Raw genomic sequence first — 26329 nt, forward strand, 5'->3', positions numbered from 1 at the left:
GCTGTACGCGTGACTGGTATCGACATTTCAAAATTGCTACGTTCGACGTCCATTGTCGCGGGTTCTCTTTCCACGGCGTACGTACCAACACAGACAGAGAAATGGTTGGGTGGTGTGAAAAGTCGAGGAATATTCTTTGGTAGTGATTCTCGGGCTCGTTCGACTAAGAACGTACAGCTCGAGGAGGACAAAACGTTTCGTCTTCGTCGAATCATAGGCTCGGGGACGAGGAAACACGGAATTGAAGTGAAGTGTCTGTGTCGTCGATGTTGGAAGCAGTGGCTGGTCGGAGAATGGAAGAAAGAGAGAAAAAGAGCGCGAGAAAAAAAAGAGTGTTTCGCTGGAAATTATCGACGATACGTCGATAAAATGCATTTGCGGCAGCCATTGTGTCTTTCGTGAAAGACCGTGACAGACGGTGTTCCGTGTCCGATAGATCGCCTAGCTGAATCGCGTCTCGACGTCGTCTAGTTTGATTGAGCCGCGTTGCGTGCTCCTCTAACGGACATGAAACTGTATTTACTTAGATTTATGTGGCACGCAGACGTGCAACAAATCGTGTTCTGTGAAGCTATTACCGAAAGAAATGCAATTTTCTTTCAGCGTGCTTCGTTGAAATATGGAGTTTGCGCCTACGAATATCCTTTAGAAACGTCGATTCTCGAACGTGTTCATTGAAAGACTCGGTTATACGTCTATTCGAAAGTCTACATTTATAAATATATATGTTCAGGGTAGATTGATATTCTTTCATGAAAAATTTCATAAAATTGAAATATTATTTCACGTCAGAATTTAACGAGATATTTATTTACTTTGTTTTCGATAAATTTCATTAAATCGTGCAAAGTGATTCGTGGGATTTATTTTAGATTCGTCGAATCAGTGGAATAGAAAATGGTAATTTTCAAGCGAATGGCAAAGTAGTGCACGAATGTTCCTTGGTTAGCCGGTTTGTTGCTCCATTTTCGAGGCGTTTTACGCGAGCACGTTCGTAATTCTGGGAACGATGGCATCGAGGTAAAAGGTTTGAAACTAATTCGCGGTCGTATTAAGTGCACGCATGGCGCGCTGGAAACGGTTATTCGATATCACGGAATCGAAACTTGGTAATGGAGGAACGTGATGGTCGCCGTTGAAACTTTGCAACGATTACTCGTCAGAAATGTGGGAGTCCGCGCGATCGATGCTGACTCACTGGACCAGTGAAAGCAGCATTCTTTCGGCGTCTCTTTGGGTATTAGATGTGTTCGTATCGTGTTACTCGTTTCACCTCGACAGGGTTTCTTATTTAGGAAAGTTTTTCGCGTGAATATTAACCGAACCTTCCCCTCGTAATTATGATCCTATTACGCAGAAATTTAATACTAATTTGTTAGAGATACGTCAAGTCTATAGGGCTTCTATTTATGAGAGACGTTTATTAAATTAGGGACTTGAATATTTTACAAATCCTACCACATGAGAATATTTCTATTTGTTCAGCTTTCAATTACTTACCTCAGGATGTAGTTATACGGAATTCATTTCTCGTGTTTGTAGACCTAATCCAGTTCAGCCTCTATTTATTCTAACATACGGCACACCTAATCCACACTTATGTCGAATCGAAATTAAATTCGGCTCGTGTTAAATCCGACAGTTTCCTTTCTCCTTTAATCGTGGATTCGTGTTTTGACAATATCGAAAATTTCATTTATCTTAATTATTTCAACTTTCGTGAAAGTGGCGAAAAATTGGAAAATTGGAAATTTTTTTACGAAGGTAGAAGGAGCAAAAGAGGGATGAAAAATGAATGAACAACCACTCGAGGTATACAAGAATATTTTATTCGTCGAAAGTAACAAATATACAATTCTTCCAAATAAACTTCGATTTAAAAATTATCCGATTTTTACCGCGAATAGAGGTCGTTTTCTACGCGATCGAACTTCCGCCCCGTTCAGGTGTGCACGCGCGAGCGTGCATTATCCCTCGCCGTGTTGTTCGAGGGTTGAACGGGCCACGGGACAACGGTATTGTCGATGTGCACGAAAGAAACCACAGACGCATAGTTTTTAACAAACATCTGAATACAAACTTCAACGGAAACGGGTTCGTGGGTTTCGAAACCGAGAGTGAGAATTTTGGCACGATCATCCTTCCAGGAAACCGGTGGCCACTCGCGTGTGTGCTCGTGCATCCGTATATAACAAATCGATAAAAACATCTTCCATTTTTCCCTCCTTACCTTATGTTGTTCGTTTCTTTTTTTTCGTTTTACTTCTTTCACCGCGTTGGAACGATTTTTCTTTTCTTCGTTTTCGTAGTTCGTTCCATACTCGATGTTTCTCTATCTATCTAACTATATATATATTTTTATATATATTTATTTATATATATATATAAACATCCGTCTAAATGGATATATCCATTTGCATTTGCTCGCCAGTCCTTAGCACGATATGTACACATATATAACCATCTAAACGTATAGTCTCTAGTTTACTTCGTTTCACGATTATTACAATACGATCCTCGTATAGATCCGACGATGTCACCTCGAACAACGTTCATCTTACAAAAGAAACAAAATAGAAAATAAGGGAAAAGAAAGAGACGAAAATTTCTATGTACAAAAGGGGTAAGCGGGAGAGAGTCAGTTTCGACCCGCGCAAAATTAAGGCAGTGTTTCGATAAGTCCGTCCCGAAGAACCGGCTTCTCCACTCCAAAACAATGTTCGGTTCACCACTTTTCGTTTCTTTTTTTGTTCACTCGGTTCGTTCATGGACTTTCACTCACCACAGGGAACGTCACGTGGCGTCGAGATTCCGTTCGTTCAGAGCCACGGACCCAGTTGGGCCTCCAGGATCGTGGCCGCGTCGGTTCTGCCCATCACTCGAAGATGGTTCAGGAGGTCGGTCACCGCGGTTGGCTCGTGGTGTTTCGCTTCCCACAGGTCCAGGATATGCTCCGTGGGACTGGACTTGGTGGCGAAGTAGTTGATGTACCTGCAAGTCAAGGAAATCCACGCGTCTTTCGTTAGAATAGAAGAAAAGCTATCGGTGATAGATGGAAAAGTAGAAGCTGTTATTAGATGAATTGTACTGATCTTTCACGTGATCTTTGACTCATAGTCCTGTTTTCCTATGGTCAACAAATTTGTTGTTTTTTTTTCAGAAACAGAATCAGTTTTTGTGTTTGTCAAACAGAAATTGAAATATAGAAATTCATAGAGTAATATAATTAAGATAAATGTTCCCCGATTTATCGATCAAGAAAATTCGATAAAAATCAGAAATAGATACTATTCTACACTTGATATGGATATTACAGTACTGCTTCTCTCATTGATCTTGAAATTCTATCACAAACTTTTTAAATATAGTAGAATTATGTATGAACAAGTCGATCCTAAGTTTCAAGTATACGCATAGGCTATAAAGCTGAGTTCTTATTATCCAAAGTACGATTGAGGAGAACTCCAATCACATAAACGTATCTTCTTATGATAAATTAAGTATAAAATTACTTGTTTACGTGCATAATTACGTATGTAGCGGACAAGCTGAACATTCGACTTCGATTTTCTGAACGTTAGCTCTTACTATCAAAACTGATAAGAACGAGTGAAGAGGTTAACAAACAAACCTCGATAATCGAAACTATCAGTCTCCCGATATATTCAGATAAACATAATTCTACCGTAGTCTAAAACATTTGCAAATCCCTCGTATTGATTTCTGCATCGAAAATGGCCATACGATCCTTACAAATCACCGGCTGTCAAGAACAATCAACTCCTATGGGACGCGGAGCCTTGAAAGAGATACCCAGTAACGGTAGCATATAAAGAAACTATCAGTGTCCCCGGAGGATATATCCCGTCAGTCGATCGAATTACCAAAGTAACAGACAAGCATCTATCGAAGCAAATATGGAAATCTCAAGATTACCAACCTGTCAACTTGAAGCCTCTGCGCCAGCATCCTCCAGTCGTTGCCAAGAGCGTTCGGCGGGTCCAGGCATTGGCATAGCTGTTTCCTTAGGGACCTGGTAAACCGAAACGGTCTGAGGGTGGTGGAGTCGGTGGTCGCGTTATTAGCATGCCCGCTGCTGACCACAGTCACCTCTCTGAGCGGTCTAGTCACGCTTCCGGATGAGATCAATTGCTTCACGCCGTCGTACACGATCCTGAACACCTGCCTGGTGTCCGAGTTCCCTTGCGATACTTGGAGTTTGTAGCTTCTGCTGCTGGTAGGTCCGAACGCGGTGTCCAACCCAAAAGTTACGTGTTTCGTGTTCTCCTGGCAGTTCCACATGTCCCTGAACGAAATCTCCTGCCGTTCCGTGGGCGACTTGCTCTGCCACTCGTTGCCAACTTCTTCGAGGCTGACGCAGAGCGATTCACCGTTGTCTTGGAACAGCAGGGTTCTTGGCTTATCCAGCAAGTAACCTCTAATTTGAGATTCTCTGTCGACGATAGCCTTCATGGCAGCCTTCGTGTCTTCCACGGTATACACTCGGACGCAACATTGGCCTGCCTGGCTGGCGAACAACGCTAGCCGCAGTCTCTTCGTGGCGATCACGTTTTCGCAACTTTGGCCAGCTAGAACGTAGCCTCTCAGTTGTTCCGTCACGATGAAGGCTTCCGCGTGATCCAGCTGCGTGAACAGCGGTGTATTGATCGTCTCGTTGCCTAACGTTAACACTCTTGTCCACGTGATCGATTGATGATCCTTGGAAGAGGCAATCGCTGTACCGTCCTCGACGCTTAGACCATCGCTAGCCCAGACACTCAACTCCCACGTTGCTGGATGAAGCATCGCGCAGTGCTCGAACTGGAGGATTACTGGCTTGTTGAAAGTCGCCGACGAAGGGCCGGAAGTCACCACCGCGGATAGTTGCGTGATACCGTCTGGGGGAAACACAAAAATCTCTAGCTATTGCTTCCATGCGTGTCATAAGGGATAGAGGAGCAGAAAAGAACAGAATTATGAAAGTTTAAAAACGCGGAAATCTAAATATTCTCTTCGAGACAATCTTTCTTTTTTTTTATCGCGATCAAATTTCTAGTCAAACAATCGAACCTCTAGTCAGTCGCGCGGAATATAGAATTGTCTGTTTGCGAATATCTGCAAGAAACTGAATCTAATCTCTTGAGAAGCGATCTCACGTCTTTCCACGAGGATACACATCTATTACACGCGCCACAATTTGCAATTAGACGGAGCAACATCAGAGCTGGAAGCGTTCTCGCCTCAAAGACACCCAGACCGTTCCATCGAGACCGTCCGCGTCAATTGAATCGCAATCGAGTCGGATCGATGAGGTGTTCGTTCCGGCGGAACCGTCACGGACAGCGCTTGGCAATTAATAATGCACGCACCACTTACCGGGTAATCGAGGCCTAAAGCGATCCTCGTTCAGCACCGCCAAGTAGAGTTCCTCCCTGAGTGGCTTCGGCACGGCTCCCTCGGGCACCGACATCGATATGCCCGCGTCCGGAATCACCAAAAGCGCGCCACGTGTGTTTACCGCCGCTCCAGCAACGTTTCCGGTCTCAAGCTTCGGTAAACGGACGCTCTCCGAGGCGACGTTGTACGTCGAGTCGGATGACGGGTACGAGCTAGTGATGCTGTTCTCGCAATCGGAATGGATCTGTTTGTCGCTGCACGATTCCTGCGTCGACGTGCTTGGCGTTGGTGACATTGGCGACGGTTGTGGAGCGATCGATAGGTGGGGCACGTCGTAATGGTGCTCGGAGAGGGATCTCGACATCGACAGCTTCGGGTCGAAAGGATACTCGTAACAGGCCGGAACGCTCGTCGCTGTTACGTCCGGCTGTAGGCTCAACTTCTTGTCCTGGTCCGGGAAGAACTCCGGCTGGAATTCTGAAACGCACACCGCCGAGCCACGGCTCGTGGGTATCTCTGCGCGCTGCGGACAGACGCCGCTGTGATACTATTCCGATTTCAAGGGCTAACCACGTCCGCCACTTTCATCAGGTTTTTAGAATATTTGATGTTTACATTGCGATGCGTTCTGGCTAGGCGAGTTGAGTGTGTACACAAGAATCTGAGAAGTTTTCTTCGTTTCACCGATAAATTTTTCTTACGATGCGTGACGTTTATTCTTCATCGCTGGATATCAAATGATCGAACGACGATGAAGCATTCCATCCGAGAACTACGATTCTTCTATATTTAACTCACATAGTCAGAGCTATCGTCTCAAATTTTCTTGATACGTGGATGAAAGTAGCGAACACGTGGCGTCGATCACATTTCGAAATAGTATCATTTCGATCGAGCGTAGCGTGACGAAGGAACGAGAACGAGTTCAGCTTTCTTGAAAGACGACACAAACGCGAGATATAATTACACACAGCCGCGGAACGTCATGTTTCGCTCCTTCGTTCGCGAACAGCCAACGCGGTTGGCTTTCTTTCTTTTTTCTTCCATTTGTGAAATGCTTACCGTTACGGGCCATGGAGTAAAGAGAATGGTCCCGACCTTTGCGCCTCAGCACCTTCGTTACGAAAAATGCCACGCCGCCGACTAGTGCACACGCGATAGTCACGCCGCCGTACAGAGCCAGGTCGTCCATCCGTCGGTTCGCTGTGAACATCAAACGACGCGTTTCTTTCTTATTCCTGTCTCACGAACCGGTCACAGACACGTACGACATGGTAGTACAAGAATTGTAGAATGTTAATTACTTTATCATCGAAACTGATTTTTATTGTATTTTCTTCGCAACCTCTTGAGGGATACTAACTCATATGTGTACGTTTATATGTTGTATGTTGCTCTATAATTAAAGTCTAGTTTTAGAAGGTGACTAATTGACAATATTATTGCGAATAAATATTTCTAAGTGCATGGAATATTTTCATGAATATTTAATCTTAGCCATCCAACCTACGAAACTTACAGCTATCAAATCGTTCGTCTTCGTAATTATTAAAAAAATGTAGACACTTTCGACGAAGTTATCATTTGCGCGTAGTGTGTTAATGAATTCGTCCCTCAAGAGATTAAACACTGAAAATTTCCCACATCGAAGAGCCCATTATAGCATACTAAATTTTCTCTTTTTAAGCTAGTGAACATCCATCGGCACAACTAATTAGTGCCCAATTAAGTTCCACCACTTAACACTCGCGAATCGACTAGATCTCCAAGATACCGTATCTCTCGAGACTTTCTTTGAAACATGAGTCAACGCGAAATCATGCACGCGGCCGACCACTCACTGTCCAAACTCTGGCAGGTTTGTTTCCGGGGAACACGCTACAGAAGCGAGAAAGCATAGCCGCTAATTCGAGACTTTGTTACGGCATGGCGTTAAGCCGCGCGTCGAAAGATTATCGCCCGGTCGGAGATTACAGTAACCAGCGGGCGTTAATTCCTCGTTTTAAGGGGCCACTCCGCGATACGATCTCTCCGCCGCCGTTTAAGACGTAGCGTGCAAATGGCGCCGGTAATTCTCGCGTATCCGCGAAGTGTGCTCATCGTGGACGAGCAGAGCCGACCACCATTCATGAATAATTTACGCGGCAACTTTTATACGCTCTTCTTCTTTCTCCTCCTTCTTTCCCTCTTCCTTTTCCTTTTTTACGACGAAACGTGTTCGCGTGGACCAATGGTACGCACAGAGTTGACGACGAGAAGGAGACAGGCAGACAGAAGAAGACGAAGACGAGTTTTTAAACGTTTCCCGCGTACCGCTAAATATTACGAGCATCGTCTAAGGAAAGTTTCAAGCTCGGTTCCTCTCCATTTACGCCAAGGGAACACAACCTTCGCTCGTCTCCCTTCGTGTCTCCTGTTTTATCGTTTTACATCGTGGCACGTTTATTCCGCGCTTTCGACGATAAACATTCGGATCATTATTATCGTGGCCGTTAAACGGCCCGTAATAAAAACCACCACGGCAAGCGTGCAGAGAACTCGAACGGAATAATAATTTTAAGTGGTGTCGTGTCGCTCGACGGTCAGTGAACACAGGATGGCAACAAAGACGACGTGGGACGCGATTAAAACCGCGAAAAACGTAGTAGGAGGAGGTAAAGAGGACAGGAAAGAGAGATTACGTCATCGTACACCACAATATTCTTATCGTCCGTGTAAAATCGGGATTGAATTACGCTGTATGCAAAGTTTCACCGAGATTCGAATGGCATTTTATGAATTATGTAACGCAGGAATTCATCGGTGCTTCTTGCCCCGGTGAGCCGCGAATGGATCGCTTGTGAACGCTTCATTCGACAGGCGACGTGCCGTCGTAAATCGCGAAAGTTCGCGGATATCACTTTACGAAACGAGAGGAGAGTAAAGCAATTACTCGTGCAACTTTTCTCCTAGCGAATGTTGCTCAAAAGTCTCGAGACGGTTGTTATGTTTGATTAAAAAATGAAGAAGCTTAACGTGATATTTTATGTAACAATGGAGATATAAAGTACTGACATATTAATCGATTTACTAAGACAAACGTGCAATTCGAAGTTCGTGATATAGAATAAAGCAATGAAGTTTCATTAGACATAAAGAAAGTACGGAAAAGTTGAAACGATATTTTCCCTGTGAAATAAATTATTATTTGTACTATAGAGATTCCTCGTAAAAATGTCTAACATGAAACCAAGTTCAGCCTTTAAATTCACAGAGGTCCGTATTACCGTCGTTGAAAACAAGAGTAATCTTATTGCTTCATTACAAAAGTTCTTTATCAAAAATCTTGCAATATGAAACTTCGCTGAGAACTAGAACTAGCTTTAAGCAGTTGCCCCACAGTCTGCGAAAACTTTTAAATAAATTCTACAAACTATCACCTAATCGCCTATCAGCGAAGTTACTCGCTCTAAAACGTAAGAAAGAAAAAGGGGAAAATAATTCTTTCCACGGTGTCTAGCCTTCATCGTCTCATTGCCACGTTCAAGGTATCCGTGTCTGGTTCAGGAGATTTTCGACAAATACCATCAGATCTCCGACGCGGCGAGAAAGCGGCGGCTGACGTTCCTAAGCTTCTTCCAATTTTAGAATGTCAAAGCCATTCCCGGTTGTAACCCCGGTACGTGACTCTCGGAGGAGAGCCGGCTTCTTGTTCGCAGGATCATGTGCGTCTGCTTGGCGCACGCTGGTCCCGGGACACGTGCTTCGAACATCAATATACGCCGCGACGAAAACGCATACGAAGATCCAGAAAATAAGGGGGAGAAAGGAGAAAGAGGATCTATTCCCTGAAACGCAATAGTTCCACGTCGTTAGTCGGGTTACGCAGGCTCTCTCCTCCATTCGCCTGGATCGTTCGCGTGCTTCACCCTCCGCAAACTGAAAAGTGGAGCTAGTGCAGGGGGTCGCAGAGATTTATTTCCTTAACGGCAATTGATAACGCTTCATAACCTCGACCTAACGTATCTGAAGCCTATAATTCATTCGGAACCCCTTGAAAGAATTCTGGCTTCGATTGCCTTTTTCTTTTGTTATCTCACTTTCGTGAATCTTTCCTCGAAAGAGACGTAACTACTTTGAAACGCCGTAGGCAATAAAACACTGTAGGCATTTTTATAAAATACACATGTATTTTTATGAAAAAGAATTGGAAAAGATTCGCGAAAGAGAAAGAGAGAAAGAAAATTCGTATGTAAACTCGAAGTACGTGTATTCCACTTTACTTTAACTCTGGTACAGCTATTGGATATTCTATATTCCTTTCACTAACATTTTATTTTCGGCTTCTCTTTTCTCGTCGAAGTCTATGGAAAACTTTCAAATATCGTACCCGCAAACATACCTACACGTTCGTTGAATAATTTTAGAATCTTGGTTTTCTACCTTAGAGTTAACCATTTCGGCGAAAACTATCCTAAAACCTCTCACCAACCACCGGGGTGTAATTCGCAACAGTTTTCGCGTCTTATCGTGGCTTTCGACGAAAATCGAAGTTCCAAAGGGTGGTGGTTGCTACCCTCTCTCTTCCCTCTGTTCGACCATCCATATACTCACGTTCAGAGTTTCGCCACGGGATAATGGCACTTTATTTGCATGCACGATCAATTTCCCCTGTTGGAAGGGGCGCGGGAGGCGTAACGGCTACCGATTACATAATTTTCTTCGATATTAAAGCGAACCCACCCCCGTCGACGCGAGGTGGAATGGGGAGAGAATACAGCCTACGTCGAACGGTATCGCGTGCAACTTTGATGTGGTTCGGTCGATAGAATCGTCCAGCTAACGGGGGTTGTGTCTGGATCTATACGGACCAGTGGGCCACCCTTGACTAGCAGCAGCCGCCACCTCATTGTTGCGACTGTTTGGACCGCGAATCGGCCCTTCGACGATCGTCCTGCGGAGCGTCAATAATTAACCGGTCGCGTAATTAAAAGTAAATACGCGGAGGGGCTGTGGACCTTCGTCATTGGCGTGGAAAACTTGCTGGGTAAATAGCGGAGGGATGACGAGGGAATGAGGAGGCATTTTTCCTCGGGCTGGAAAACGATTATTAAACCGATGGCAAGCGACTGGAATTGTACAAGAGGTGGATGGTAAATTGGGTAAGAAGAAGAGAAGGTATTTGAGCGTGAGTTGCGAGAATCGAAGATCGCAATCCTCTTCTATAATAATTTATCGATTGTTATTCGTGAATTGACAGGTTGTAGATTACAGAATTGCATTGTACAAAATAGCTTTTAGAATTTTAGAATTTTAAACGAAGTAAAATTTGTTTTGTAAAACTTCACTGATAATTTTAGTTTATTCGTTTGAGAATTAAATTCTTTGACCGTTTTTTTTCTCTTAATATCAATAGTTTATTGGTTATTCTTCTTCATCGTTTCTGCATAAATATGGGTATACTCATTCGCTATTGGAATTATTTTACTCTACATCAATTGTTCGACGACGCGCAACCGTTTAAAGGCTCGTGACGCCTTCGACATTCGCATTAATATACCTGAATCGATGAATATCGTTCTTAGAGCGGCGCTCAGCGCACGATCGCTCTGTTCTATTTTCCCAACATGGGACGAACGATTTGAATGGTATCTGATCGCGAACCGAGCTCTACGGCGGATATAAACGGCGCTCACAAACCGTGAAGAATCCATCTAAGAATGTCGCGCGACGAGTTAGGCGCGTTTTCTTCGCGGCTGGTCGTGCCTTACGCCTACTCGCCATATTTTATTTCGATTTTCGCACGTCGCCACCGCGGAACGGATCGGGGGTGGGTCTCGAACGTTTGGCGAATCGCTATTGTCCAATCGTGACGTCGAATTCTTTGTGCCACAAACATGCCACGTACAAACATAGAATTATAACATTTTCTCAAGACTATACCAAGTTTTATTAAAAGAACTAAGTATCAAGGAAAAAGTGAATTTTTAAGTTTGAACTTACCATGCTCGGTCAAGTGTGCGCCGCCCATCTTCGTGTTACCATCTGGAAAAGAAACAAGAGGCTGGTAGAATGGCACGATTATCAAAGCGTTTGCGGCGAATGGTGAGTAAAGATTAATTTATGATAAGTATATTCTCTATGCGAGGCAAGAAGCAGTAGTCATAAAGATAATTATAGTCTATAATTATTCAAGAATGATCGACTTCATAAAACAGAAAACATAAAACTACTTGAATATTCATTTTACTCGGTCGTTAATCAACTCTAATTACACACTGATCACCTTCAACTCACACTATAGAAAAATCCAGAACTCTGAATCCCCAAACAGACTTTCCAAACACCACAAAGTTTCACTTTACCGATAAAATGGAGTCCAGTTAAACTCGAATCACCGAACATTTATTATTCCTTATCCGATCTACGAAAAAAGCTTCTACTATCTTCTAAGCCATTCAGCCTACCCTCGATCCACCTTAAAGGTGATTAGCTTGTGTATTCTCGCGAACAAGGTATCTTTTTCACGTGGATGAGCCGATGTGGCGCCGAAGCGAGTCGTGACAAGTGGGAAAGGATCTCGTGACTTACTGTTGCACATGCCGCCGGTGCAATTCGCCACGCTGATGTCCCTCCCTTGACAAGGTCGTCCACCGTGGCTGGGTGGTGGCTCGTCACAGGATCTTCTTCTTGTATGCGTACAGTCGGTGCCGCACACCGACCATGCCGACCATCTGGACCATCCTCCGTCCACCACTGTGTGTCCCCGGGAAAAGAAAAAAGAGGCGAACGGTTCGAAGGATCGTCTTTCTTTCGTGAGGTCGTTAAGGGGAACTCGGATCGCCGTTAAAGCGATGGGTAAAAAGCTACGTGGAAACGGGACAGCAAGACTCGTAACTCGTCCGTATCCCCACGAGCCTTTTTCGAAAGCCATACTCGTCAATTCGGTCGTGAGGACTTCGCTTCCTTTCCGTTTAATTGACTCGTACCGGCCCCGTGGAAAAAAGCAGTCTCTGTTCCGTATGCGTTCGATCTTTGGCTATGATTCGAGTAGTTCCGACGCGATACTTACAAATGATTCTTTTCCTCGAGGGAAATCTTTTTCCCTTTTCTAGCGTTTGCTTTGGAATAGGAATATTATGTGGATATTATACGTGGACGTTTTCTGTCTTTCTTTCTTTCTTTTTTGTTTTTTAATTTAATGGTTGGCTTTTGAAGCGGATTTACGAGTATACACTTACCTAGAGCGTTGGTAAACTCCTCCAGAGTGCCGGCTATTCCGAAGCGAGCGTTAGACAGAAAGACGTATAGGTGCATTATCGAAAGCAGGACAGACAGTTAGTGAGAAACACGTGCGCACACATAAGCGACAGTCAATAGTATCAATAGACTTTCTAATTAACTCCCTGTCTCGCCATTCTCGCCTTTACCAAACAGAAAATACATATATGCATATCCATCTTCATTTTCCAATTACCTGCCATTTACATTCAAGAGCTCGACTCTTGTTCGAGGATAACACTCAAAACGAGTAACCATATCAAAATTCTGCCAGTGCAGCGTGTCAGCGCGAACCACGAGACAAGGGGTTAATATTTCACTCGTCGATCCTCCGCGACTCCCCGCCACGTTTCCCGTGGACGTTGCCCCCGACGATTTTCAATAGCACTCGGCGCATGGCCGATCGTGCGTGCAGGTTTCTCCTTCGGGATGTCGCGAAGCATTTTCGAAAGGTGAATACAATTTAAGAGAGCTGAGAACCGCCTCCTGTTGAGACATCGGCGACATTCGAAGAGGGAAAGAGGGAAGCTCGTAAATCAAACGAGAGAGCCTCTCCTCTCCCTTGGCATCGGTAATATCGGTTTGTCGTGGTAGAACCTGCTTGCCCGACCGTCGCGTCGTTCCCGCGCAACACGACTCACAATCGAACGAAGAGAAGACGATGATCTCTTGCTCGCTCGTTCGCCACCGGATAGAAATAGACGCGTGGTAGGGACAACGTCGGCAAGAAATCTCTGTTCAGTCACGGAACCGAACGGCGCATCGACGTTAACGAACCGTGATGCTTCCTTGAAAATCTCATTCTGTCCCGGCTGGATAATGAATTCACGGGACACTTACCGGGACAGGCGATGTTGCAGTCCATCTTCTGTTGAGACGGACCCATGCAAGGTTGACCCCCGTTCATGGGGGCGGGATTCGTACATGTTCGAGTTCGTTTCTGGCCACCTTTCGCGCATCTCGAGTGACATTCGGACCATGCGGACCACGAGGACCATCCACCCTTCACTATAACCAAATTTTTATGGATATTTTAATTATTGGTTTCGTTTAGTATCTTGGAAAGAGTAGAAAATGCAGATATACATTCCTGATCCATTGAGTTGAAACTCCGATTTTTGTATCTATTATATATTATAGTATTATAGTAAAAATAGCTATTTTGCTTTGTTACTTCAACAGACGAACAGGTTCGTCAGCAATCTGTGTTTCATCGTCAAATTTCTTCGAGAAGAGTTTTTATTTTTACAATGAAATAATTATAAAAATAAATATTCAGGAGACAATTTTCAAAAATCAAGAATACTAAAATGTTTTATCTACCGAAAATTAAAAAATACATTTCGCCTATAGAGAGTTAATAGAAGTTCAAAGTCATTTACGTCTAATTACATCACGTATTCCTTTGAAATGGAATATGGAAACAAATCACGAGAAGTAACGTGCAATTATATGCCATCAAAGCAAACTTACCATAAACTGTCAGGCTGACAGGCTCGCTAAGCCTCTTGGCCGCGATATTCTCCGCGACACAAGTGTAATTCGCCTGATGGCTTAGCTTCGCTTGGCCAACCAGAAGGTGTCCCTCGCTAGACACTAAAAGCGTGTCCGACTCCGTGTCGACGGGGACGTTATTTCTTAGCCAGTACACCCTCGGTGGTGGCACTCCCACAGGAGGAAGACACCTGAGTTCGGTGCTCTGGCCTGCTTCCACCGATACCGAGTACGGCGGAGATTCAAATTGCTTCTTCAGGTCTGAGAAAATGGGATTTATGGCTGTTAGAAACATGATACAAACGGAGGTTCTTTGAGAAAAAGTAATAGTAGATATTTGGTGGATTCGACACATGGAAATAGAAAGAAAAATTATTACATTAAAGACAGTACATAACGATAAAGAGATCTTGGAAATTAAAGAAAATATATATACAATCTGTTGAAGAAAAAACTATGAAATTCGATGCTATGAAATTTGAAAGTGACTAGAAGTGGAAAGAAAAGTTATCATAAAGATTATAATGATAAAACAATGCTGTAAGTTAAAGGAAACTTTTGTGCAAGTCGTTGAATGTATCGACGAATTCGAAAGATAAAAATAGCAAAGAAGACCGTTAAATTAGCCATAAAGAAATATTGGGAATTTACAGAAAATTTCCGTGCAACGCTTTACCTACAAAACACGAGTATTGATAAATGTGTGCAATTGTCCTTAATCACGCTGATAACAAGACTAGTGGGTCGAGGAGGAGCTCTAGTGATTTATCTACGGCATTTTCGCGGAGCAAAAGTTTTTGTCCGAACGACAGTTACGTAAGCGCAAAGTACCGAACAAACGGTCCTTTCCTAAATTGATTCTCTTAGAAACTTCATGGTTGCCGGTCATTGTGTTGCCTCGCATTAAGGGTCGGAATTAAATAATGACCTCGCTTAGGAGAATCAAGATAATTACGAGGGGCCAGAAGTAAGACGAAAGTCGTGGCTGTCCCGACAGCGGAGCAAACAACTGTCCACAGCCGAATATTTATCGGCGAAGTTCTTGGAAGAATTGAGATGTCTCGCGTTACATTAAACCTTCTGTGCAACTCAAACTAACTAGTCTACGCTCGACTAATTTTATAATTCATTGGTATATTCAATAACCAGAATGCCAGAAATTGTTTTAAATTGCCGAGAAAGCTGTCTTTCAATTCGTGACTTACAAAAACACAGAAAGTCAATCTTACGAGACGTTTGAAAAATTAATATTATTCCAATTAATATTGAACTAATATTCATTTTGACAATACGATCGGACAATATTATTTTTGCACTTACAAGCAACATCGACAGTCGCAGGCTGACTTTTAATCTGTCCGGAACCAGACCATGCGATACATTCGCATTTGAACTTGTCTCTGCCAAAATATTCCTCGATGTGGTCTCTGGTTACGTTCAATTCGCAGTCGACTATTCTAGTACCGGTGTGAGGGTCTACGAAATCCTGTTGCTGCGAATCTTCCGCCCTCGCGTCGTTGCACCGGAAGTAGATCTGCAACGCGTGTGCGGCCTTGCAATGTAACGTGGCCGGTTTGTTCTTCACCACAAACGAATCGACTGGTTCGGTGAGAAAGACGGGCAGATGGCCTCCTGCCTCGGAAATTAGTTCCGTGTCGGTGGCTATTGTCGCTGAAGGTACGTCGTCTTCTTCCAGGAGATAGGAATCTTCGTCTTCCGCGGCGTCCTCGCCTTCTGGAACAAAATCAAACTTGTATTAAATAATCTTTGCATTTTTTCTTCGGCAAATATTGCATTAGACAAAGTTTTAGGACATATATATGTGCCAAAAATGATCTTCGACTATTGCTTACAATTTTGTGTGTATTTAATGTTTCTGTATTGTACTTTATAATACGGTTTCATCGAAGCCACGTTTTTTTCGAAAGAAGAAATTGTCGAACTATCGATGAACCTTAACATCCTTGTCGGCATATGACTCTGAAAATCGAACTTCCTCATCGTAATACCGCTTTTGCTCGTATTACTGAAGCAATAAGCGCCTATCGCAATGCGATAATAAATATAATATGCACATATATAGTACAATCTTCGCATGATTTCACATCAAATTAAAACCAGCCGGACGATAATCTCGAATCTGGTGGACAAATCAAAACGAACGTCGCTGGTTATTATCAGTTCCTGATAAATTCATAGAATTGGATTATCGTCATTAACATGTGGCAGAAATCGGAGCGCGGATGGGGGTACCGGCAATCAGGCAGGATCAGGCTGGGAGCGCAGTCAGTCATTTGAATTCTAAATACACGAACCCATCCCTTCTCTACCCTCCGTAATCGTAATTTACGATCGAGTTATTAATTCGCACGGACGTTATTCATCGCCCCCGGGGATTGTTCCATCGGAATCGTGAAAATTCTATATTTGCTTGTCAACAATAGCCAACGCTGGTTACCATCCCCTTGTAAATCCTGACGCCGGCCCATTACTGCCAGGCGTCTCGCTCGCCGGAACGTCCTGTTCGCGAACAATCGGCCCGTTTTGCACGCTCGCTCGCTCGCGAGAGGCTGCAGTAATGAATTTTCGGATTTACGCGGTGCACCGGTGCACAAGTCCGATGCATTTCCCGCCAACCAGCGGTTAGACCTTTATCCCCGTGCGACATTTGGCCGAGGGCCACAATTTTCATCGCGATAATCGTCCTCGTTCTCGTATATCGACTTCTCCGTCTCGCACCGCTTCCCAAAAGAAGGGGAAACGGAAAAATGAAATTGCCACTCGTGCAGCGGGATTGTGATGGAAACCGATATTGCAAAAACTTGTGTGCCTTTCTTCGGAGAAGAGCTTTATATCGGGCGTATTTCGTTTTATTAAGGAAATGTTCTGGAAGTGTAAAACTGCATCGAATACGTTTAGGACACACAATTAATAAAATATTCAAGAGTGACTACTTGTTACGGTTTTTATTAGGTGAAAGGAATTTCCATGTTCCATTTCTTGATTTGATAAAAATATAAATTTGCGTAAACATGCACTATTTAAAAAAGTAGATCTTGAAATGTCCAAGAAGTTCTCACGAGTCATAAAAATGTTGTTACTCAGATATACAATGTAATTCTCTTTGGGCTATATATTTTATAGGAATAAAGTATTTTCATATCTCTAAAAATGACGGTGGTAATCAAAGCGGTCACAGTTATCAACTCACTTTCTTTTATCTTATTTACGCTGTCTATAACGATTCGTATTATCTTCCCGAGGATTCTACAAGTATATCAGCGTCAATCATGCGAAACTTGAATATCAGCGACAAGATCCGCGTGCACATCGGATGGACATCGTGATCGACAGACTTTACAATCGGACGTCGCAGCCTTTTATCGTTGTCCTTGCTCGTTATTTTTCACGCGTTTCACGGAAAGCAGCCGGTCATCCGAATGAATTGGGAAAATACGAGGAAACAAAAATTCGCCTCTCACGCTGAAAAAAATTGTCAGAATTTATATTCGATGGCGGGCAGATACCTTCGATATCCGGCCCGCGGAGATGGGAATCGCACAACGAGCAAATGAGAAGCGTCGGCGGACGAATGAACGAACGAACTAAAAGAGGAAAAAAGACACGCTGACACGCATATGTATATATCGGTGAGAGAACGAGAAATGGTGGAGGAGGGGCAAGCAAAAATTTTCGGCGACGTGACGTACCGTGGTGAATCGAAGCGCAACTAAAAGAGAATTTTCATCGGTTTTCGATAATGGATCTCGATCGATTGGCCGATAGGGTAGAATCGTAGTGCGGCCAGTTTTTCCCCGAATCAGTTCGTACAAGAGTCGTCGTTAGCCACTTTGGACGACCACGACCGTGCCATATCGACACCACGCTGGCAACGTCGATTTTCTGTGGGTTTAGGTCGATTAAAACGAATATCCTGCACCATGGGATTCGTCCATCCACGATGTTTTCTTTTCACGCCTGCGCTTCCTTCTCTATTATCCCCTTTTTCGCCTTTTACGAATACACCAGGTTGTCGAACGTGGACATTGTGTCGATAAAAGTACGGATCGAGAATTTCCTAATCACAAAGTATCACGGATCATCATAAGAAAATTGAACATCTACGACATTTTTATATCATTTCATAAGATTTTCATTGTGATTGTTCGTAGTATAATAGGGAATCACGTTCAGATAAGTAGATTCAATCGGCATTTAATCAAACACTAAGTAAGGCTTCGTTCGAATAAGTGGATTTCGTTTAAACAGAATTTTTTATTCTAATTATGGAAGACGTAAAAGTTTACTTCGTCTACCTGAATTGTTATAAGCCATGTGCTTTCGTGTAATGCTATTTCCTATAACGCTAGACGTATTATACGAGCATCCATTGTATCGCATTCACTAAAAAATGTGCTTCGCTTCGTTCTCTTCCTTTCATTATTACAGTACTCTGATGAAGCGGCGATTTCCACGGAGTCGATTAAAACAAACGACCATCTACACGACTATCCATCAATCCACGGTGTTTTCTTTTCGCGCCTTCGGCTTCCTCTCTCTTTTCAGTTAGCTCAGTCAAAGCCCCGTTCTCTTTGTGTGCACACGTTCGCAAACACGCGATCCGTGGAATCGAGTGTAGTACCAACGAGAAAAAGAGAAAGAAAGAGAAACATGGAAGGAAAAGAAGACCCAGAGGACTCAATCGAGCGAGGCCAAGAGGAGACACGAACAGTCGGCGAAAGAGGATTTCCATCGATTTCCGATAATTCCGCTGATCGGTTGGCCGATAAAGTTCCGCGGAATCGTTTCCCCGTCTAATTCCTCGGGACGAGTTCGTATAAATTCCGACTGGCCATTTTCGCGCACAACCGGATCTCTTTTCCCTCTTCAATGTGTCTTTGATTGCTCGTGCACGCTCACCCAGTACCACGCTAATTCACGCGCGCCACCCCTCCCCTCTTTTCGTTGCAACCCCCGCGGCTGATTTTTTTTTCTCCTCGACATCGCGAGAGGCTACGAGAGAGGAAAAAATAGAGTAACCGGATGAGCGCTTAATCGAGCGATATAACGCGCGCACGAGCTCGAGAAAAAGAGAAACTCGGCTCGATCGAGGGACCGAACGGGGTGAAACAGAGCTGTTTTGCGCGTTTTGCTTCCTTTGTGTGGATTATTCCTACAGTCCCCCTTGGTTATTTAGCCGCGGATAGTAATTCTTTGATAGATGAGGTTTTAAGCTTCCGACGTGGATTCAAAGGAGAGTCGGGATAAGCTTCTGCAATTTAAATTACCGATCTAGACGTGAAACTCTTTTCGCGGGTACGATTCAGAGGCTGTTCCTGCTAGAAAGTTAACGAAGCCTCGTGTTTCGGAGACTGTAATGAATTTTCCGAATGTGGGACGATATCTCTTCTATAATTGTCCACATTAAGTTGCTATATGCGCGTGTTATCTAATTTCATCGCTAGGGAACTGAGATTACTGGAAGACGTTTAGAAGATTCTTGTAATTATTCACAGAAGATAACATTCAACGCGCGTTTGATTTTCTTTTATCAATTTCCTAAATCTTTCTTCGTCGACGAACATTTCTTAAAGATGAGAATTCTCTGTTCCATAAATGACTTTGATTCTTTAACCTATCCTTTTTAAGGACCTATGGTTTCATATATTGCAACCTAATATCTCGATCGTCTCTACGATATGCATAAACGTTAACGTAACCCGACACACACCAACCTAAAAACGTTATCCCATAGGATCTACAGCAAGGAGAACAAGGTTTCGAACACCTACCCCGAAACCTCCAACATCGACCCTGCCTCCACCACCGAGGCTGGAACCTGGGTTAATCTCCGATCTATCACCGAATCAGCCGCACCTCCCGAACAAGCCGACCTCCGTCGAAATCTCTTTCCATCGCGCCACGGTAATTGCTTGTGGCAAATACCCCCTAAACAACCCACCCCCGCATCTACGAGGGAACAACAGGGACGAAAAAGGAGCAAGAGTTCCGGGGTTGCGAACTTAATTGAGCAACGTCACGCGACACGCGAGCCGTGCGTTCTACGGAAAAACCGAGCTCATCGGTTTCCGATAATTCGGAACGGAACGGTGTAATCCGGTCCCGCCATCGAATAGCCACCACGAGATCTGCACGAGGCCCCTCGTTAGCCAGTGTAGCTGGATAGTTAGTCGTGTCCCTTGCCTGGATACAAGAGCTCCCTCTGTGCTTACAGGGTGATTCTAAAATTGCGATACACACAGCTGAAAACGACGTGGTTCGTCACGTAGAAATACAGAATAAATATGATTTATTAATATAACGATATATATATATAATGTTGCACATAAAATCTAATCAAAATTTAACTATATTAAATGATATAAAGATTTAATAATAATTTAACGACATGAAATAATATAAACATTTAATAATGACATAATAAAATATCGTATAATTTGCTTATTCTGTATAACATTTTTAATATTGACTGCATTTCAACATTCACGATATATTGACGCATTTCAACAAAAGTTTGTTCATGCAATGACTCGTTTTCGAGAAAGTAGAATTTGAACATATTTAGTTTATCCGTATATTTGAGAAATCTTTAAACATCCAAATGAGACGAACATGACACTTGCAAACGAATTTCTACTAACATCATACACGACACATTTCAAAACCCAATTTTCCTACAAACGAAGCGTCGTACGAATACATTTTATCCGATATCTTTTTCAATCTATTGGGTTGGCAACTAAGTGATTGCGGATCTTGTCATTAGGTGGTATTGACAAGATCCGCAATCACTTAGTTGCCAACCCAATACTTTTACGTAAAGAATCACATCCTTCAGATTTTCACGTACCACGATTTCAAAATCACCCTGTATATGTGTTTCTGTGTGTATGCATCTACACATGCATATATATAGGGGAAGTCTCGCGTGGTCACTATATGGGTTGACCACGTATTACGCCGGGCAGACACACGAACGCTAGCGTGTACAGTTTCAACGTGTACCTACGGCTGAGGGGCCACACATGACGCCTCTTAATTAACAAAGGTACCTGCAACACGGTTGGCTCTTGCCGGCTATGCGAGTCAATGGAACATACGCGCTATTGGGGGAGAGGCGGACGATGTAGATTAGAGAACGTGCTTCGCCAGAGATGGGGAAGATTCGAAGGAAGTGGAGACCGATGGGGAGAGAGATTCTGGATGGGACGCGATACGGCGCGGGAGATTTTGAGATGTGTATTTTTGTTTCAACTACGGATATGGAGAATAGATTTGTGGTTAGGTGAGGCGAGAGGTGTATGCAGGGTGTTAGGACTAGGTTATTTATGGCGGTGAAAGTGGCGAACAATGAGAACTTGAACGACGACGACTCTATTTCGAGTCGGCGGCTGGTCAATGTCTTCCGTCCTTGGAAACGAGTTCCATTCATATGGCGCTTGGTACTTTGGAAAAGAATATTCCCTAGGCTTTCAGGCAGTTCATTAATTGTTAATATATCCTCTTATGCTCGAGTTAAAGCCGTTGAAAAATGGAGAGATACAACAGAGAAACGGGGCTGAGAAACTTCTTAAAAGAGTGGGCTGGTGTAAGGATATTGATTTATGAGTATGGATTATATGACTGTCATGACGGTTACTAAACAGCGACATTAAATTTTATAATGACGGCTATAAAAGCGATCGGTGACCAATGATACCAGGATTAAAGAATTTCAATTACATAAACAAATAATACCGGTCACACTACCAGTATCAGTGTACTAAATGCACTAAAATGTACTAAATGCACTAAAATGTACTAAATGCAATATACAAAACGCGCCTGAACAACTTTACTTCTTAATACGTTGTATGTTATATATACCTTACTAATGCGTCAGTACTTCAACACACTGAATTTAGTAAACTTCTAAAACCAGAGTTTTATTTGCTTATGAGATAGGACCATGATTCATAATTTTCTGTAACCCGAAGACATATAGGCATGTGACTTCCAATTTACATGACATTAAGAAGAATCAACAAGAACGTGAACATCTTGAGAAGATTCGGTAAAATCTTCCTTAATCTCCTACGCGATACCAAAATACACAAATCGAATGGGAAGATGAAATAGGTGAGAGGGGAAAGATTGGAAGAGAAGCAAAATGGAAAGAACGAAGGTCAGTTGAAGCGAGAAGAGAAGAAAGACGGACGAAGGAAGAGACAAGAGCTTCCTTGTTTTCTCGCGTCACGTGCCTTGTTATTTTAGCAGGCCGAACGTCGGCCAAAGAGTAACGCTTCGTGCTCCGGGCTTCATTGACCCCGCCGCTTGACTCTTCCGCCTCTTCCGTAGCTACGCGTATATACAGCATATCTCCCGTGAGCCGCGCATCTAACGATGCCTCGAAATCAAGGTGCTCGCCCTGGCGACCCTCGTTGACACCTTGACACCGCGTCACCGCTGAAGGGTGCTAATTTGCGGGGAAGAAGGCCGAGGGAGAGAATTGAATTTCCAGGAAGTCCGATTCCGTAGAAGTACCCGATCCTCGCGTGATCGGCGTTATTACACGTTGAATGTAACAGGCTAGACTCTTTGTTACCTCGTTTTTCTTTTCTGAATAGTGAGAGAAAGGGGAAATTGTCGCGATGAATTTTGTAATGTGGCGATAATCGTAACGCTGTTGATTTTACGTGATTGTTGTTTTACGTTGTAGGGGGTTGTTGAATACGTTATGATTTTAGATTTTACTTATTTAAGTCTGGAATTATTAATCTGTCTGCTATATAATTTTGTTTAAAATAATATAATGAATAGGCATGAATGGTAACGGGCGTGTAAATAGAGAAATGCTCATTCATAAATTCAATTTAGTGTATTCCTTTATGTATAATATAGGCTTCAAAATTACATGATATTCCATCAGAAACACGATACAACATGGATACAGTTACGATAATAAATGCAATATTAATGTATCAAAATATGAAAAAATCATGCAATGAGGGAATCGCGTAGATGTGCCAGTGCCCTGGCAATATAAAAAGGTATTACAAAACAACAGGTCATACTATTCAACTCCATGTAAGTGAATGTTATTGTACTTTGATATCCCGATACATCAGAAGAATTTCAGTCATGAAAGACAGTATATCTCGACGTCTCACGTTATAAAAATTAATCGATTAATACGAACTTTCATATTGTCGAAAAAAACATTCAGATAAACAAAATGCTGCTCCTTCAATAAGTGAATGTTTTCATTAGTCACTCTAGGGTGGACGATTGAAAAGGGAAACTTTTTCAAGAGCGACTTCTATTCCCGGATTATCCGAAACGACACTTATTCCAGTCTAGAGAAGTCAACGCCAGGTGCGAGCCAAATATTTTGAGCGACTTTCGGCGAAAGGTGGCGAAAGGTAGTCGTTGAAGAATTAACGTTTCCCATGAATCGGTCCCTTGGAGAAAAAAGGACTACTTCCGGCCTGGAGGGTGTACTGAAATATACAATAAGACGGCGCCTGACCGCCTCGAGTTGCTATTGTGTTCCAGGCCATTCACGGTTCACGACCTTCGGGTCCAAATAATGCCAGTCAAGTCTCTACGAGTCGGGTTCCCTGCTCCCAGGGAATTTATTCTATCGTCATTCCGGTTAACGAGAGATATACATACGTCAACCACGAGTGGTCCTCTCGTCTGTTTCGTATCTCGATCGATCTTTATCGTAACGGACAAGCTGGTACGTAGATCGATACCAGGCCAAATGGAAGACAGAGAAACAAACGAAGGAGGAACCGATAAAGAGGAGGAGGATCTTTCTCTTTGATCGTTGGAGAACGATCGACACCGAGATGAAATCAGGTTGAACCTTCCTCGATTCGTTCCATTTGGACAGCCGCGCATTATCTTTGAACGGTGCGCGACAACAGCCCCGCATTGTATTCGGAATCAGAAGTCAGAGGTCAGAGTTAAAGGGCGGTCAGTGTACCCGGAGGATAGAGACTTCTCAGGTGGCTGGACGATCCAGAGCGACGACAGTGTCTTTCCGACTGTTGCGAAAAACGTTTTACATGAAAATGGAGATTAGGAAATCTTAGCTAACACGTATCTTATAATACCTGAAATTTATTAATTAAAAGCTTTACAAACGGCGACTTAGGAATTACATTCCACAGATACGTGATACGTCAAATTTCATCTCCTATTATCGTACAATTTACATCTTCATTCTGCACATAATCCTGGTTATAAAATTTTAACTATGATTTACAAACTAAATTCCACACCAATGTAATATATAAAATTTTGTTTCTTATTACAATTTATATCTTATAGTATTTCTCGTTACATAATAATTACATAGCATGGTTCAGTAAACAAAATTAACTATCTCTAAAATATAAGCTAAGGATTACAAGTGTAATATACAAAATTTAATTCCCCGTTACGATTTATCCCCCTGCTCCAGTGAACATTACCCACAGTTCGATCCCACGCTGTAACAAACCTACATCCTGCGAATCAACCTATTAACGATGCGCGTGATCGCTTAACTCAATCCGTTATCGAGTTTCATCCATCACGCGTATACCGATTGTTTTAAGCGGCACGAAACTTGTCGTCGCGGATCGGCCTGCTCGCGAACGACAGAAAATTAAACGAATGGAACGGGTGGAAAAACGCGCGAACGCTGACGAAAGGGTGAATATTAAACGGAGGCCTCCGGAAGAGGCGGCGAATCGTAAAAAGCGTAGGGCGATGATGCGCGTTACACGAGTCGATTGCAGCCACGGCAGCAAGGCTCACGTTAAGGCGTGTAATTAACCGAGTAACAGAATCAGATACGACTGCTTGGTTGCGTGAACGCCTCCCGCGGTGCCTTCTTTCCTCCTGCTATCGATAACCACCGCCCTCAAAACGACGTCACGTCGATTCTCGCCCGTTGCCCATTGTACTTCATCCGTGATACCCGTCGAACTGGAACAAAATTTCACGTCCCGCGCTTTTTGCGGATTCATCGTTCCATTTGCCAGACACAATGGAGCTCGTGTACCGATTTGCATTGAAATTGCGAGCCACGAAGATTCGAATCTCTGACGAGGCGGGACCGAACGCAGGAAAACTAGCGCGCGCCGTGCCTCCCCTCGATATCGTTCGATTCTGGTTGGCGACTCTTCGTACCTTGTTTCAAAAATTCGTTGCGTTTGATTTATCTTTCTTCCTTTTTCGCTGGATGGTAATCGCAACGAGTTACTTTAGATTAAAATGATTAAAATGAGATTGGAAGTATGGGAGAATTTTCAAGTTAATAAATAGCAATGATTGGCATATTCAAGAACCTAGTACGAAGACTCATTATTGGATTGTATAGAATTGTATTTTGAGACGAAGATGTACGAAAAAACAAGTATGGCAAATTGATATGATTAAAGTTATCGGGAATTTGGTGAACGAAGATAATGACGACTTTGGCAACTTTGGTATGAAAATTGATTACATAATTTGACCTTATGGTATATACATATAATTTGCTCTTCGCGAATCTATTATTGGAATTATATAATACAATCAAAGATACAATTAAGAAAAGTTAAATGAAAATACATATGGAATTTTCGAACTGAAGCGACTAGAAACATAAACAAATAATAATATGAACTTTCCAAAGACTTCTTCAGAAAGCGGATTTACAATTCGAACCTCCACAAGTATATTTCACACACACAAAAAAAAAAAGAAAAAGAAAAACGCCCATAGGCCAGTGTCGAAAGATGCAATTAAGAAACAACGAACATATCCGGTTTTCGAACCGATGTGTCCGAGAGCATCGAGAAATTTCGCAACGCGACTGCCGGACCAACACTTGACTAACCACCTTCGAAGATATCGAGAGTTCACGGGACGAGGGAACGCGCGAAAATATCGTCGTGTTGTAATTCGATCGGCCGATATTTCACGATCTGCCGGTCCGTAGTTTGCGTTTTACCCAGGCCACTCTTTTACCCGGCGGTTCTCCGCGATTTCAACAATAATCGCGGCGCTCGTGCTTGCACAACTGCCGGGGCCTCCTCTCGGCGCACCACTCTCTCGTTTGATTTACGATAATTAAAGCTGACCCGACCTTTCGTCGCTGCGAGTAAAAGAATGACAGAAACGGAGAAAGGCATACACCACG

General features: G+C 43.2%; 1 protein-coding gene across 4 annotated transcripts in view; it reads right to left on the bottom strand.

Annotated features, from left to right (window-relative positions):
* Positions 1 to 1807: 1807 nt before the first annotated feature.
* Positions 1808 to 26329, bottom strand: part of LOC117243532 (netrin receptor UNC5C-like) — a 44673-nt gene continuing 20151 nt past the window's right edge. Inside the window, exons 3-12 of one of the 4 annotated variants that reach the window (XM_033511102.1) lie at positions 15472 to 15882; positions 14131 to 14412; positions 13498 to 13665; positions 12618 to 12650; positions 11968 to 12132; positions 11380 to 11421; positions 6460 to 6600; positions 5377 to 5874; positions 3941 to 4898; positions 1808 to 2991 (exon numbers count right to left, since the gene is read on the bottom strand). In XM_033511102.1, the coding sequence (XP_033366993.1) occupies positions 2820 to 2991; positions 3941 to 4898; positions 5377 to 5874; positions 6460 to 6600; positions 11380 to 11421; positions 11968 to 12132; positions 12618 to 12650; positions 13498 to 13665; positions 14131 to 14412; positions 15472 to 15882 (2870 nt within the window). In that variant the 3' untranslated portion in view covers positions 1808 to 2819. Of the gene's footprint in view, positions 2992 to 3940; positions 4899 to 5376; positions 5875 to 6459; positions 6601 to 11379; positions 11422 to 11967; positions 12133 to 12617; positions 12651 to 13497; positions 13666 to 14130; positions 14413 to 15471; positions 15886 to 26329 lie in introns of all 4 variants that reach the window. The other 3 variants (XM_033511101.1, XM_033511104.1, XM_033511105.1) reach the window with 3 other exon arrangements.

The sequence above is a fragment of the Bombus vosnesenskii genome, unplaced genomic scaffold (genome assembly GCF_011952255.1).
Source record: "Bombus vosnesenskii isolate JDL3184/JDL3185 unplaced genomic scaffold, Bvos_JDL3184-5_v1.1 scf7180000013266, whole genome shotgun sequence".
In the NCBI taxonomy this organism is placed as follows: Eukaryota; Metazoa; Arthropoda; class Insecta; order Hymenoptera; family Apidae; genus Bombus; species Bombus vosnesenskii.